At 38.5% G+C, this 17,002-nt stretch overlaps 1 protein-coding gene across 3 annotated transcripts in view; it reads left to right on the forward strand.

Annotated features, from left to right (window-relative positions):
* LNPEP (leucyl and cystinyl aminopeptidase) overlaps nucleotides 1-17,002 on the forward strand; it is a 61,967-nt gene that overhangs the window by 26,683 nt on the left and 18,282 nt on the right. For all 3 annotated transcript variants that reach the window (XM_084503573.1, XM_084503571.1, XM_084503572.1), the window contains 7 exons: nucleotides 1,728-1,866; nucleotides 8,711-8,842; nucleotides 9,971-10,091; nucleotides 10,591-10,745; nucleotides 11,080-11,193; nucleotides 13,049-13,180; nucleotides 15,964-16,095. In XM_084503573.1, the coding sequence (XP_084359699.1) occupies nucleotides 1,728-1,866; nucleotides 8,711-8,842; nucleotides 9,971-10,091; nucleotides 10,591-10,745; nucleotides 11,080-11,193; nucleotides 13,049-13,180; nucleotides 15,964-16,095 (925 nt within the window). The remainder of the gene's footprint in view (nucleotides 1-1,727; nucleotides 1,867-8,710; nucleotides 8,843-9,970; nucleotides 10,092-10,590; nucleotides 10,746-11,079; nucleotides 11,194-13,048; nucleotides 13,181-15,963; nucleotides 16,096-17,002) is intronic.

Raw genomic sequence — 17,002 nt, forward strand, 5'->3', positions numbered from 1 at the left:
TTAGTGAGAACCTTCTGCTGCTTCCTGGGAAACTGCTGCTCTGCCTCAATCTTCTGACAGTGTAACAAAAATGCCAAAAGTAGTCTGTGTAGGAATTCTTTAGGTAATAAAAAAATCACAAAGGCTCTACATTGCATCAGAAGAACGTAACTACAGGATGAAATGAAGGAGATATAAGTAGCTTATCACAAGCCATGAAAGACGGTCTCATTTCAATTCATATTTCATGGGAATAAGAGTACAGAGTCTTGCAGTAAGATTGCAGAAAGCAAAAATAACATGAAGTGTTGTAATTAGCTACTTTGAGATTTCATACTTTTTTGTAGTCTGATGTAGTTGAAGCTTTGTTATCTTGTGTTTGCAGTAGTAGGAAGAGCTTGTATGTGGTGAGGAAAAAGATAATCTGAGTAAGTTCAGAGGATTTTGCCCACCTTTAGTCTAGTGCTACCTGCTTCTGTTCAAAGACAGGATACTTTAACTTACGTATTTTTCAATAAATCATTTCCAGTAAATTTTACTGATTATCATCATTTCCATTGCTCTGCATGTCTCTGTTTCCCACGGTGTTGTCTTAATATGCTTACAGTTGGTGTTTTTAGGAATACAGGCTATTTTGACAACATCTGTTTTTATTGCATTTTTGATATAAAACTCAATCTATTGTGATAGGAAAAAAAAGTTACTTTTATTTTCATCTGAAGATTTTTTTTACATTGCAACAAAAAACCTAAAATTATTAAATAGCAAAATAATTCACTCTTGCCATTTATGAAAAATGGATCTTTGTGAACTTCAAGATTGTGGTTGATGGGAAAGAGAGGACTAAAGTTGAAAATAAACCAGGAGAATAAATCTTGACAGTGACATGCCTCCTCAGAAAAGCTGTAGGTCCAAAATGTTGGAGACAAAGACAAAAATAACACAACCCCCAAAAGCATTTGGGAGGTTGGCAATTTCTTTAAAATAGGAAAGAAAAAAAAAAAAAGTTGGAACCACTGTTCTCTCCAGTATTTATCTCTGGTAAATGGAAGATAAATTGGCGAACTTCATGTTTAGGTCCCAGGGTAGTCCTGGGGGAGCAGAACACAAGTCAGAGATACTCTCTAGAAAAAGCTGTAATTCTGGAGCTAGTGAATATCGAAACACTTGAGGAGGAATACAGATGTCTGAGAGGTTCTCCTGTGATATAACTAGTTGTTGTATTAGAGGCAAGACAGTGCATGAATTTACATAAACGTCCACTAGCTAGCAAAGCGAGCAAGAAGACAGCTGAACTGTGAGAGCATCCTCAACTGAAGGTACAGCAGTTAGATGGAAAAGCTCCTGTGTCATTATGTCTCCTTCTGAATTTTCAAACTATTCTATATGGTGGGCATGTTCACTGATTTAATTTTTGTCTCCTTTAAGCTTTGTTCCCTCTTCCTGGAAAGATCACTGGACTGTTCTTTAATTGTTGGTAAACCAGATATAGGATAAGAAAACAAAAAACAGCCAAGGAGATTAGTTTTCCAGTAGATAAGTTTCTTGGGTTTCAGAAAGACTTCTTTATAATCCTAATGAAACATTTATTCTAAGTGGACCAACCATGTTATCTGCCATTTGGAAAGCTTCTTCTGTAGTAAGCAGTTACAAGGTTTGTGGGGACGGGTGACTGTTCAATCATATGTAAACTGTCATTTATCCTTCTCCTAATTCTTAAATTGCCCTTTTCTACCTCTTTTCATTAGGTGGTTTGCAGCAACTCAGTTTGAACCTCTGGCAGCAAGATCTGCTTTTCCATGCTTTGATGAACCAGCATTGAAAGCTACATTTTTAATTAAGATCAAGAGAGATGAGAAACTTACTGCTCTGTCAAATATGCCAAAGGTACTTACTTTTGTATAGGAATTTTAGTAGAGCTATCTCCTAAGTAATCTGCGTAAGTGCTTTGCATTGTGTTTTTGCAGTAATGCCCAGGGGGTTAAATTAGAATCATAGGGTCATGTAGTTTGGACCTGAAGTAGATAAACTGTACACTCTGACTCTTCTAAAACAAATGTCTGTTCCTCAAGGACTTAAACTAAGTAACTCTGGGGAAGGGTTAAGTAACTAATAGTACTAAGTAACTAATAATGAAAAAAATATGCCCTCAGTGTTGGTAAAACATGTATGTATACTGTGCCCGATATACATGGATTTCAGGAGGCTGTCAAAGGCTCAGGTGCTGGTGTAGCTGCCCCATTTTTTGAAAAGCAAACTGATAATTGTGCCAGTGTGAAACAGTGTCTTCCTCATACAAAATGAATGTTCATGGATTTGTGGTGATTCTCAACAATTACTTTAACAGGATTCCAGCACCTTGGTTTATATCCAGGTCTAAGAGTGCATTATTGGCTGCTCTCTTCACTGAAAGAATCACTATACAAACTGCTTGACAACTCTCCTCTTTTTTTTTTTCTGTTCTTGTATACCAGAAGGGGTGATTACTTGCTTTCCTGTGCCAGAAGTTGGACAAGTGGTTAAAGTAACTTTCATAAAACAGCTTCTATCATTCTTTATATACAAACTATTGTTTGTCATTGCTGCTCATGTTTAGATGTTTCTGAGCAAATTGCAAATAGTTGCTTAAAATTTATTCTGCTCTTAAGCACACCTTCCACAGACCATGAGGACTCTGAAACACGTACTTGCCAAGAATATTTGTGCTTGCAACTCTCCTACTGCACCACATCACCACAGAAGGCGTACTACAGATCTAATCCTGGTGTATGTTCTGTTGCTTGTCTCTTACGGATGGCTATCATTATGAGTTGAGAAAGGATATTTTGTTGCACTGTGTGTACCCTAAGTTGGAAGGGCCCACAAGGATCATTGTGTCCAACCACCAGCTCCACACAGGACCTCCTAAATATAAGCCCCTGTGTCTGAGAGCACTGTCCAAATGCTGCTTGAGCTCCGGCAGGCTTAGTGCTGTGACCACTGCCCTGGGCAGCCTGTGCCAGTTCCCGAGCACCCTCTGGGTGCAGACCCTTTCCCTAACAACCAGCCTGACCCTCCCCTGTCCCAGCTCCATGCCGTCCCCTCGGGTCCTGTCGCTGTCCCCAGAGAGCAGAGCTCAGCGCCTGCCCCTCCGCTCCCCTCGTGAGGGAGCTGCAGGCCGCCATGAGGCCTCGCTGTAGCGAGGTGGGGGTTGGCCTGTTCTCCCACGTGCCTGGTGACAGGACGAGGGGGAATGGGTTTAAGTTGAGCCAGGGGAGTTTTAGGCTAGATGTTAGGAAGAACTTCTTCACTGAAAGGGTTGTGAGGCACTGGAACAGGCTGCCCAGGGAAGTGGTGGAGTCACCATCCTTGGAAGTCTTCAAAAGACGTTTAGATGTAGAGCTTAGGGATATGGTTTAGTGGAGGGCTGTTAGCGTTAGGTTGGAGGTTGGACTCGATGACCTTGAGGTCTCTTCCAACCTAGAAAATTCTGTGATTCTGTGATTCTGTGATTCTCCCCTCAGCCTGCTCTGCCCTGGGCTGAGCAAACCAAGGGGCCTCAGCCACTCCTCTTAAGTCTTTGCCTCTAGACCTTTCATCATCTTTTTAGCCCTCCTTTGGACACCCTTTAATAGGTTTATATTCTCTTTATGTCGTGGCACCCAAAATTGCACACAGTGTTTGATTGTAAGGCCATACAAGCGCAGAGCAGGAAGTATCACTTCTTTTGACCAGCTAGCAATGCTGTGCCTGATGCCCCCCAGGATATGGCTGGCCCTTTTGGCTGCCAAGGCACACTGCTGACTAACATTCAACTTGCTGTTGACTAAAATCTCCAGATTCCTTTCTGTGGGGCTGCTCTTCAGCCTCTTATCCCTATTCTGTGCGTATATCCAGGATAGCCCTGTCCCAGATGCAGCATCCAACACTTAATCTTGTTAAATTCCATGTTGCTGGTGACTGCCCAGCTTTCTAATTTGTTAAGATCTCTCTGTCAGGCCTCTCCACCGTGGAGGGAGTCAAATGCTCCTCCCAGTTTATTTTCACCTTTAAAATTACTTAAATATACCTTCAAGTTCTTCATCCAAATCATTAAGGAAAACATTTAAGAGAACTGTACCCAGAGTGGAGTCACGAGGACCCTGCTAGTGACTGACCTCCATCCAGGTGTGAACCCTATTTACTATAATTCTTTGAGCCTAACCAGTCAGCCAATTTTTTATCTATCATATCATGTATTTATCTAGCTGTATGTTGGACATTGTGTCCAGAAGGATACTGTGAGAGACAGCATCAAAAGCTTTGTTAAAATCCCCCCAAAATCACATGTCCTGTCTTCCTGTGGTCAACTAGATGGGTAACTTCATGGTAAAAAAAAAAAAATAAATAAAAAAAAAAATAAGTTAGTTAAGCAGGACTCCTGTGAACCAGTGCTGGCTATGACTAATGACTGCATTGTCTTTAAAGCGTTTTTCAGTAACTGCCAGAGTTATCATCTCTGTAATGTGACAGTTTTCATCTCTCAGAATTATCTGGTATACCTATGGTATCAAGTGGCTTGGTTGCCTTCTTGACTGGTAATGACTGGCAAATGAAATGAAGGAAAAATAATGATTAACTGTGCTTCGCTGTCATATGTGGTTAGGTATCTAACGAAAATGGTTGGGGATAATTCAAGATCAAGCATGGTATTTTGGGGGATTGCTGGGTGCTACTATTTTAGTTTGTCTGTCTTCGAGTTCTGTGTTCTCCTTTAACATTTACTTATTTGCTTGACTTTTTGCTTCGTTTTGGAAATTTCCCCTATTCAGGAATCTTTAATTCCTATTTGGAAATATGAAAGGAATTACTGGTCTGCTGTCTAGTTGTGCCAGTTGTGGTTGATAATAGATTTCTCCAGAAGGGAAAGCAAGGGCCCTCACTGTAACAGAAGGCACGCTTACTTCCCTTGCTTTTCTCTCACAATGTGTCTGTGCAGCACCTCCATCCTGCTTTCTTCAGTGAATACTTTCTTTTGTCATTTAATCTAACTGCTTCATCGACTTCCCTTTCTCTTCTGACTTCACTTAAATTTCATGTGTTTTGTGCAAGGTGTTTGTGCAACATTGTTTGTGCAGGAAGAAGTCATCTGGGAAACTACTGCATTTGTTTGTGGTGTTGAGCAAGGCTGCGAAAGTTCAAACTGTCGTCTTCTAGATTATGCAAATGGGTCACTTGATGCAGTGAACAGTAAGCATCAGTATGTATTAGCAGGCTTTTCTACCTTCCTGAGAGAGCCAGCAGATGAGCTGCTTGTAGCTGAAGCTCTATTGCCGAGACTTGTGACTTTTGAGTTCAACTGAACCAACTAATATGCCTGAAAACGCAAGTCGGTATTTCCTGTTTAGTGAGTTATTGCTTCTTGTCAGAGGATCTTCCTCTAATTAGACTCCCACACCTTAAGACATACAATTTAAATCTGGAAAGAATGACAGTTATGTGCTTTCACCTTGCATCTTTCCATAATGTCTGCCTTGCATTGCCAGTCCTGCGAGGTATGCGCCTGTGGCATTTTGCACTGAGGAGGGAGCCCTACCCCACCTCATCTATTTCTGCTCAGCTCCAAGCGCTGTTAAGCAGTTGGTAGCTCTTTCTGTGTGTGTGTGCGCCACAAGTTATCATCCACATGGAGAGAACGTACTGATAAAGTGCTTTTACAGTTAGATCGTTAATGCATCTTTTTTTGTCCTCCTTACTTCAGGACACATTTACATTTAAGTTCCTAGCATTTCTTGCCACAGTGTCATATTCATTGCACTGCTCGCTTTTCAAGGAGGTAGGAAGCCATTTGAAAAACGGAGGTTTGGGAAATGTGTCCTTTTATTCCTACTTGCAGTGAAAAATGGGTTGGTATTGCACATTTGTATCATCTTAAACATAGATATTACAGATTTTCCCTGTTGATTGCTTGTACTACATACTCAGCGGTTTCTGTACTGCATAGAAAATGTGTGTTCCTTGCCTTGTTCCCAGCATTGTGATTTACATAGTCATTCCTCAAGTAATTTTTATGGCACTCCTGCATCTTAAATTCCCTTCTGAATATGTCTCTCTTGCATCTTTTTGGTATTTTGATTACTGCTCGTGTTTGACATACCGCTTGAGTTACCTTCAAATCTGCTGCTGCTGCTTCTGCCTTGAATACTACATCTCTTCAACTACCTATGAGTGCCACAGGCAGAAGGTCCTGTCCTTTCAAGCTAAGAATTCTCCTTCTCTCCCATCTTGTCTGGGATTCTTTTTCCATCATCTGGTTCTTTGCTTTTTAGTCCACTTCTCTATTTTTTATCTATTTTATTTAATATTTTATCTACTTTTTTTTCTCTGTACCAATTACTGAGCTTGTTATAGTGAGAATGTTTTAAGAGCACAGGAGAAAACACATTTCAAAAAGTATCATTTGCATTTTCTGTTGTTTCCATCTCTATTTTAAAATATGGTTACTACATTTTTTTTTGTGATGAAGATTTGAGAATGCATCCTTATGTGAAACAAAGACTATACCAAAGAAAGGCATTAACAGCAGTGAAGTTGTATGTTTAGTGTTGAGAACCAAATGCGAGTTCTCATGTCAAACAGATAAGTCAGATTTAATTAGAATTTATCGATAAGGTATGAGAACACACACAGCAAGTGAATTGATAGTTTTGCTAATGAGCAGTATCTCTAGAAGAATTACTAATTTGTGTTTATACTACAAACAATATTTTTTCTTTTGTTTTGTTTCCTCTTTCCTCAACTTGATACTCTGATAACTCGATGCTGTGTATTTCCTCATTTGTTGTTACATGATACCTAAACATGCAGTTAGTGGGTTTAGAAGTGGTCCCTTTGGGTTTTGTAATTTGTCAGGAAAACTTGCTCTCTCATGCTTGTGAATTACAGTAAAATCTTTATTTCAATATATACTGGAAAAGTATGCTACCTCAAGAATGTTCCTGGCATCAATGAATTCTCTTGTAGCAGTACTAACTTTTATATGCAAATCTTCTTTTTATTGGCATGCTTTTTGTCCCTGATCTTCCAAGTGCTCTAGCACATGCTGAACCATGACATTTCAGGCTTAGCCTGAATATATTCTGTTAGGTAGCATGGTATCCCAGTGCAACACTTCAGGCTAGCGAGCTGTTTTGTGTATGCATAAAGAAAGAAATACCAAAAGTGGATAAGGGTATCTTGTTGCATAAAGCATATTCCATTGGTGAGATCATTACTAGATCCCTCTTCTGAAAATAAACACTTAAACAAACCTCTGTTAGGAAAAATAAATAACTGCAATTTCTCCTGTAATAACTGCACGTCTTGGGAACAGGCTGTACTGGATGGAGACAATTAAGATCAGATTCTTTACTCTATCCAGGAGAATGTTAAAGGGTGAGCTTTGTCAATTTCTATAAATACTTACATGAGCAGGAGATCTCAGAAGCAGTATTTCTCAACTAGTGTGTGCACAGCTAATATGGCAATATTTAATGGCTGACACACATTCAAGCTAGAAATAAACCGTATGAGTTTGGGGCTTGTGTTTTGTGAATTTATTTTTTTATTTTTATTTTTTAATGAGGATAACTGACTTGAAACAGTTTACTTGCAGCCACAGCAGATGCTTTGTCCCCCGAAGTACAGTATCCCTTTTTATGATAATGAAGCTGTAGTAAAGACAAATTTATGAATGTTTTGAAGACATACAAGAAGGAAATTCTGTTCGTACATGGTGGCCAGACAAGATGATTGTATTGCTCTGCTCAGGATTAAACATTTCAGGCTGGCAGTTAATTTGCTAGAGTTATTGATGATTTTTTTTTAAATGCTCATGGTTTCTGGAAACAAATATTTTTATGAAGTTTCAGAACACATATGTACTACTGTCACTGTCTCCAAACCTTTATTATTCTGCATTAGTGATTTTGTACATTTAGGTGTTGTCTTTATGTAACTTCTTTGTGAAGGACTGTACAAAGAAGTACTTCTAGGTGTAAAGCTTGCCTTTCCAGGACTAATATTAAGAAAAAGTTCTGCATTCTTAAGAAGTATTCTTAAGATACACCACGGTGTCATTCTTCAGAAGGTTGAGTGGGCAGTTATATTTGACAGTGTATTTAAAATGGATATGTTTGTGCTTTAAAGTGAATGAGACATTAGGTTTCCTTAACTTTTTAAAATGAAATTTCTCCCAGTTGGTAGGGGTTAGGCAAAGGAGGAGTCATGCTATGTTTTTTGTTGTTTGTTTATTTAGTATGTTTAGTTCCTGTTTTTGAAGAGGTGTCTGGGAAGAGACAAATACTTAATTTGTGCAGTGCCTGTATTTTCAGGCTATTCTGAACTGTGCCTACAGCCTAAAGCTCTCGTGGATTAATGCTAATCTTGCTGTTGATTTTGGATTATACTGGGGGTTTTAAGTATGAATTAAATGAGATAGAGGGTGTTTCCAACAATGTGGTTGTCTGGCAATACTGCATATTAAAAGCTTGATAAGTAGTTCTGGTTTATGTAGGCTTAAATGTTCCATGTCTCCTCAAGCTTTGTTACACCATGGATAGATTGTGGGTCTTAGCTGTTCTACTGAAACATAACCAAAAAATAGATTTATTCTTCATGTTTGCTTATAAACTTTTCCTAGCCATTTCTGCAATAAATCTTTAATTTAACACTGATTTCTTGCATGCTTTAGTGTTCTGTTGTCTGCATTAGTAACACTTCCCTTTACCTGCAGAAAGCCACTACTCCTGTGACAAATGGAATTGTCCAAGATGAATTTTTTATGAGTTTGAAGATGAGCACCTACCTGGTAGCCTTTGTTGTTGCAGACTTGAAAAACATCAGCAGAGAAACTAATGGGAGTCTGGTACGTTTATTCCTCTTGTAAGTCCCTCTCACCTTTTCCCAGTGCAGCCAAAGAAAACAAAACCGTTAAAAAAAAATCCACAAACCAATGAGCAAACACAAACTTTCTGCAAGACCTAGTGACTCCCTCCATGAATCCCCACCCCATTTATTTATATATTTTCTTGTATTGTTTAATACTTATTGTAGGTACAGTATTATGCTTATCTTCGGCAATAACTATATGCTGTAGGTTGGATTGATGTCAGGGCTTATACCAGACTGAGAAGACTTCTACAGTGTGGGACTCAACATCAGGGCTTTTTAGTAGCAGAAATTCACAAAATCTGAAATCCCTAAAAGCTTTCATAACTGGAAGCTTTAAACATTTGCTTTTAATACTTGATCTTTGAGGGGTTAATGTCAGGGAACTAAGAATTGTTCAAAAGATGTATGGAAACAGTACTGTTCCCAAGGGAAGCAAACATACTATTTACATTGCAATAGACTTTATCGTGTGTGTTCAAGTAAAGCAGCAAATATGTTATGGGAAAAAAAAACAAAAACAAAAAACAAAAAACCTTGTGTCTTTCAATAAGTCAGTTTTTTAAATTTTTTTTACGGAAACGGACTGTAGAGTAAATGAGCAATTTATGCAATGTGTGCCATTTGCATGTGTTATTGGTATCATAGAAGTATTTAGTAGCAGAGCAAAGCATATAGGAGAAGAGAAAAAGAGTGAATGATGTGTTCTGTCTGAGGGAGAGTGGTTCTTCACTGTGCTTCTCCTTTATTCTTACCATGTAAGGTTTAGCAAAACTAAGGAAATCTAGCAGAGCTTTAGAAGGCACCAGACAGAAAGAGACTGGCAATGTGTAGTATTTACTAGCTTAATGGTAAAGTCTGAAAATGATCATACCAACGCAGGGTAGAGTCTGGCTAGTGAGTTATTTGCTTGCCAGGAGTGTCTAATAGTCCAAGGGAGAGTTTAAGAAGACTTCTAGACTGTAAGACTGTCTCTTGTGTTTGTGTATGCATCTAAATGTGGATGAATCTGTAATCTAATCAAAGTTATTTTTATGATACAGCCGCTTCTAAGGATTTTGTAGCTGTAAGTTTCAAAGTCTGTTCTCTTCTCTGTTCTGACTAGGTATCTGTCTATGCCATACCACAGCATATAAACCAAGTAGAGTATGCTCTAAACACGACAGTGAAACTTCTGGAATTTTATCAAAAGTACTTTTTAATAGATTACCCTCTTGAAAAATTAGGTAAGTTCTTTTGAACTTCTTTTTTAAACACAAAAAGAAACATAATAAATTCTGAGAAATGCAGAGGAACTTTGAATCTTCTCAGGTGTCTTTTAAATAAATAAATATGTAAGATGAAATAAAACATCTCTGAAATAAGGTTCCCCAAATATTATTTTCAAAATCCACTAAATGTTTATTACTGTGACTGGAAAGGTTATTAAATGCAGTCATCTAACATGCCACCTTCAGTAGTGGCAGATGCGTTTCCTGGTTGCTCATGTGCGTGCAAAATCTAAAGGCAGTGTGTAGTGCTTTAAGTTGTTTGCGTAAGAATACTGCTAGAGAAACATGGCTATAAATCCATGAGGCTTTTGTGCTTGAAATGTGACTCCATGCCCACACCACAGGATTTAAATAATGAGTTTTTTTCATGGGTTACATAATAGAATAGATAGACTTGAAATATGGAACCCCTTTAACTAGCTGTTTTCAATAGCTTCTTTCAAATCTTTTCCAGATCTGGTAGCAATTCCTGATTTTCAGTCTGGTGCAATGGAAAACTGGGGCTTGGTCACCTTCCGGGAAACAGCGCTGTTGTATGACAGTAAAACTTCTTCAGCAAGGGATAAAAAGCTAATAACTGCAGTGATAGCTCATGAGCTTGCCCATCAGGTATTACTAGATTGGGGAGGTCATTATTTGTTTTTGTTTTATTTTTTGTTTGTTTGCTTTTGAATGCAATCCTGTTTATTAAATTCACCTCTGCCCCCACTGCTACTAGGTTGTGCATTGTATCTTTTCAGAATACCTGTGAGAGTATTTTCTCCAGTGCAACAGGCAGGGTGCAATTCTGTCACTGTCTAATTACAGAGTTGTTCATGCAAAAGCATTACTGTGGTTTTGAGTAAATTTGTTTTTGTCACGAAATAGAGCTGAGGATGAATGGAGTGTCACTGTAATCCTTTGATTTTATTTCAGAAAAATAATTATTTTTTGTCTTTCGTAGTGGTTTGGCAATCTAGTAACCATGGAATGGTGGAATGATCTTTGGCTGAATGAGGGATTTGCCACTTTCATGGAGTACTTTGCCATGGAGGAGGTTTTTCCAGAATTACATTCAGTAAGTGTTTTCTTTAACTAGACTTGCTGTACCGTCATTAAGATCTGCTTTTTAATGTTGACCATAAAGGATTGGTATTTATAAACTCATATGAGAAGTCCACTTTGAGTACCACTCATCTCTCTTTCTTTTATATTATACCTCTCCTTCATAGGGCCTTTTGTTATATTGGAAGTAGGTTTTCATTTGTTTGTTTGAGTCTTTTTTTTTTTTTTTTAACTTTGGTGATAGTGTAAATGCAGTCTTTGTGTTATATATAGGTTAAAACTGAAAATTTACACTGGAAGTCCAGGTATGTGGTTGACCAAGGTTTTCTTTCTCTACTTTTTCCTGTTGCCTTAGGCATCACCAGGGCTTTAGGTTACTAAATATGCCTGGAGTCACTTTTGTCTTTCTATCATTATGGTAATTGTGGCTGAGTCAATTTGGAATTCATGAGTCAGGGACTGGATTTCAAAGTTTGTTATGGTCTGACCCAGAGGATGCTGATAGTGTGGAATTACACCTCATGCGTTGTACAATGCACTGCTCCAACAGGCACTTCTCTCTACAGACGTGTCTGAAGGAGAGAGAATGAAGCTTTTTGGTATAACCTAGTGTTGGTTTAAAAACTCACTCAGCTTTTATGGCTTCTGGAAAGCTCTGGAAAACATAAGGGATTTAAACTCGATCATTCCCCTCTTGTTGTAAAGCATTCCTATCACTGAATTCAGGCCAAGAAGGGAAGACTGGTGGAAGTACGTGGAAGAGGCAGTGGAGAGAGCACTTTTTCATCCTAGATAGAGTATCTCCTAGGAAAGAGGATAGCAGTGCTCCAGATTCCACTTCAAGGAGTGCTTATGCGATTTGTGTTAGTCATGGGATTAAAAGCCTGACTGGTACTGACAGTTTCCTTCATGCTGGATTGTGTCCACAGCATCCTAACTGGATGTGAATTCTGAGTATTTAATTCACCTTTCTTTTACTGCATTAAGAAACTTGCTTTGCAAACTTGGTTCAGTAGAGATTTTTTTTGGAACTAGGTGTTAAGTTTTTTCATTTGTTTTTTGAGTTTAATGCTCATTGAAAGTATGTTTCCAAAGTTGTCCTGCTCGTTGGGCATGTGTGGTGAGAGGAGGACAAAAAGCTAGCCTGGTATTCTAACAAGAACACACCTCCATTTCAGTACTTCGTTCTGAAAGGTGCCTGACAAGGTACATTCACCTACATCTTGTTTCACCACTTGGTGGTGCCAAAAAGTGTTTTGTTGAACACAAAAAATCAATCCAAATGACTGCATTCAAAATGAATAGCTTTAAGTTTTCAACTTCAAAGGATTTCTTGATTGTCTCGTAAAATGGGCCTTTCCTTCGTTTTCTGTAACCCATTAAGATTCACTCCTGCTGTATGGAAACTTTATAGAGAATTGCTTGGTTAAATCTCAGTGAAATGAAATAAATAGGAATACAATCAGCTTCTTTAAAAATAGTTTAAATGTTTAATTGTTGAGGGTTGTTGCTTCATGGTAACAATGTATTAAATACCTATATCCTTCATCTAGAAGGAAAGAAGGAGGAAGCTTTGGTACTGGGATTGCTAGATAAGATGCAGTTTACATGCACATGAGCATCATTATAGTCAGTAATTTTATTAGACTTTGGGCATTGACTGAAATCTGGAAGGAAAAGATTAAGTATCATGAATACTACCCTGAAAATTCTTCTGCCTCCATTGGCAAGAAGGTGAGTAATGGTGTTTCAGACTAATGGGAAGAGCAAGGCGAAGATGAGTTTTACTGTTCTGCTTGCCACGTATGTTCTAGCTTCTCAAACATTTGTATGTTCTACCTTCTCAGACACAGATGTTTGTCTTGTAGGATGAAGATTTCCTAAATCTAATATTCAAGGCTATGATGAAGGATTCCATGAATTCTTCACATCCAGTCTCTTCTGCTGTTCAGTCTTCAGAGCAAATTGAAGAAATGTTTGATGCACTTTCTTACATCAAGGTAACTTCAAAAATATTTCAAAATAATCAGAAAGTGATTTATTAACTATTGTAAAAATGAATGTGGAATCAAGAGTAAGTAGGCATGTGCTGGCAGTTGTTTGGGAGTACACCTAGGACCTTTCAGAAGTGTTTACCTGAGCATCTACATAGCTTTAAATTCATATGAAAAAAAATGTATGTACATGCATTTGTGTCTTTACTTAACATGCTTCTGTTGGGTGCATGGTTCAGCACAAAGTCACGAAGTAAAATATTCGTGAAGATGTAAGAAGGGACCTGATGGGTGAAACAAATGTCCAGCTGATTATATATTCTGTTTGTGATAGCACACTAACAATATCACAGGATCTTAAGAAAAGAGTAAGAAAAAGGCACTTACTACCCTCTCCCATCTTTATTTATTACTCTGCTTTTTGAAAATGTTATTTTAGAGACCTTCTGAGTGGAGACTTACATTCTGGAATGTAAGATGATTCTGTAGCACATCGTGGTTGTCTACAACTAATTATATCTGTTTCTAATCTGTAGTGAGTGATAGGTTTGCTTTGTGTTTTGTGTGTGTATTTTTTTTTTATTTTTTTTTTTTAACTTCACAGTGCCTCAGTTAGTGATTCATGGGAAAGCAAATAGCTGCATTTGACAAAGTTTTACTTTGGTTCAGGTTTAGATGTCAGGTACCCCTTGTTTGGTAGTATGGGAGGAAAGCCTTTTATTTCTTTTTGGATTAGCTGTCATTTTTTCAACACTATGGTTGTAGTCTCATCTAATAAGAAACCAGCTCTAATGAGCTAGTGCTCATTAGAAAATTGTGAAATGCTGCATCTTTCTCTGCTCAGTGAAAAGCACCTCCCAAAACTGTCTTGGTTTGTCTTCTCTGCTTCCATAGCTGGTCAACCTGTTGTCTGGTAATCCCTGAGCATTCTGAGATGCCACATGGTCTTAACCACAGTGGTGTGCATCTGTTTCTTTTGGTCTGTGCTCACTGAATTACAAGAACAGAGATGTGATTTTCAGCTTCCTATGGTTGTGAAGTGAATTTGGTTTCTGTCCTGAAGTTGTATATCAAAAGGCATGGCTGATATTTCAGTCTTCAGAGTTTCTCTCTCAATTAGTTGCCATTTTGGTGTGCTTCTGGAAGCTATACAACATTCATGATCATGTCTGTAGCTGTGTAACTTCCGTGATTAGAATGCTGTCACTGGTCAAAAACTGTGATTTTAATGGAAATATTCCCAAAGTGACTAGGCTGGAGTATCAGTCCATTAGTAAAACACGTTCAGACAATTATTTTATTGGTTTACTGCTACTAGCAAGTGTGCGCCTTCTTCATGGAGACGTAGCAACCTATATCTTGGAGTTTAGGAGTTAAACAAGAGAAGTGTAGCCCTTGCATTGCCAGAAACAGGTTTTTCATTGCTGTTATCTTTGTTTCTGAGGCTTTCATTGCATAGTTCTTGCTACATTCACACAGTGTTTGTTTCCACTACTCTTTGCCCCGTATCTTAGCTAATGCCCTTGGCAATTTGAGTGGGAAGGCATTTGTAACATGCTTCTTATTAGCCAATAGGGTGACTGTTACTGAATTATACAACTTTATTTTGCTGTACCACAAACTGACACAGGTGAGTATGTGGCCTCTGCATTTTACCGTCTGAAATAGAAAGTGTTCTACAAAATTATTTTAGCCTGCTAGTTTTACAGGCTGTCAATAACCCATCGTGGTGGGAGAACAATCCAACTACAACAACAGTGTGTTTGGTTATCTTTGACAGAAAGAAAAAGAAGTAGAGCTATAGATTAAGTATGGATTCATGCAAGAGAGGAAATAATGACCATGTTCTCAAAACCTATAGTAAGGGGTGTATTCCTGGAGTTTAGTGAATAATTAAATTAACAGAGTTCAGGCAACTTTCAGTTTCAGGCAAGATGTTACTTAAACTTCCAAACTAGAATTCAGAATGTATGAGAACCATACATGCTCTCATGAAAATCTACCTTACAATGTTTTCTTAATCCTTTCTTTAAAATATTATGAAAAACTTAAGGTGTACCTTTATCTTCTTGTGATATGCCTGCTCAACTGCAGGCATATCTGCAGGTGTACAGTATGCAAATCCTCAGGTAACTTATTTACTCGTGGCTGTGATGTAAGAACATTTCTGTGGAAATAGAAATGCAGCTTTTAAGCTATTTGAGCCATGTCTACAACAACAAAAATCAACATTCTGTCTGCATTCCTGTCCACTTCAAAACTGGAACTACACTTAGCTAAGTTGTTCAGTGTAGGTGCAAGTCATGTAATTGTCAAAACTGTCTCACAAGTGCAGTTCTGTATCATAAAGAAGAGTCTTGCTAATGAAATAAATCAGCCAGCAGAGACTTACCGATTAGAATGCAATATTTTTAGATGATGATAACTGGGAGGGGATGGGAATTCAAGCATTATTAGCCTGTTTTATAACTGTATTTGGAGTCTTTGAGATATTCTTTTTTTTTTTTCCAAAGTAACTGGGGAAAAAATGCAATATTAGTTCTTTTTGTAATCATATTTGAAGTTTATGTTTATGTCCTCTAAGTTTAAAAATACTTTTCCAAAGCAACTGGGTGTTAAAAGTAATTATTCTGATCAAATCAATTTTGGGTTAAAATTTAAAAAAAATGGGATAAAATCTGCCACCTTCTGACTTACTATTGTAGTATGAAAGAGGTACAATATGTATATGCTCAACAAGTTCTGTACCTTTTAATTTACCAGCATGTTTTCTTTTTTCTCCGCTGTAGGGGGCTTCACTTCTGTTGATGCTGAAGAACTATCTCACAGAGGATGTTTTCCAAGCTGGCATTGAGGTATACTTGCATAATCATGACTACAGGTCTGCCCAGAGTGATGACTTGTGGGACAGCATGAATGAGGTATTCATCTTTAATATTCTGCTGATGTTTTTTTCACTTCTCAAAATGTGTTGTGACTTTTGGTTTATTTCTTCATTTATGAAGAAATGGGATAATACACTACAGATAAATATTGTGAAGTTCTTGCTTATTGTATTTCCATCATATAAATATAGAGATAGTTGTAGCTTTTAGGGCTCCGTTCAGTATCATCCCAAAAAAGTGCTGGAAGTGGATAAACACAACCATATCTACCATGTGTGGAGATGTCAGCATCTATATCTATCCTCCCTTGAGCTGCATCATTGGTGTTTTAAGGCCAGAATAAAACTAGTCATCTTAAATGCAGAACAAAAGTTTCCTTTCACAATGGAGCTGAATCCGAAGTCTGACGGTAAATATTTGCATCCTGGGACACTCCTCGTGTGCCTTTGTTTCAGTGGAAGCTTCTGTTTCAACATGCAGAGCCGGGGTTATATGGAAACAGGTTTTGAGATGGCCTAGTTCAGCCACTCTCAGATGGGAAGGCAGGCAAGGGGGGTACATAAGAGTGAGGGCGAGGGTGTGAAAGCAAAAGTGTGAGAGGATGTGTAATGGAGAGTGAGTAGCAGGAGGGTGAGCCGGGGAGGGCCATGGGGAGAATAGGGCACAAGGAGGCAGGGAGAGGGCGGGGGAGCTTTGAGTAGGCCATAGAGTGCCAGCAAGGGGGGTAGAGGGCAAGGGTGAGAGAAGGGGGGGAGAGTGAGAGGGAGGGAGTGCAAGGGAGAGAGTGTGAAGTAGAGCATGAGGGAGAGGAGAGACAGAAGGAGAGATCAAGGCCAGGTTGGATGGGGCTCAGAGCAATCTGGTCTAGTGGAAGGTGTCCCTGCCCATGGCAGGGGGGTGGAACCAGGTGATCTTTAAGGTCCCTTCCAACACAGACCATTCT

Source organism: Aythya ferina (genome assembly GCF_964211825.1).
Source record: "Aythya ferina genome assembly, chromosome: Z".
In the NCBI taxonomy this organism is placed as follows: Eukaryota; Metazoa; Chordata; class Aves; order Anseriformes; family Anatidae; genus Aythya; species Aythya ferina.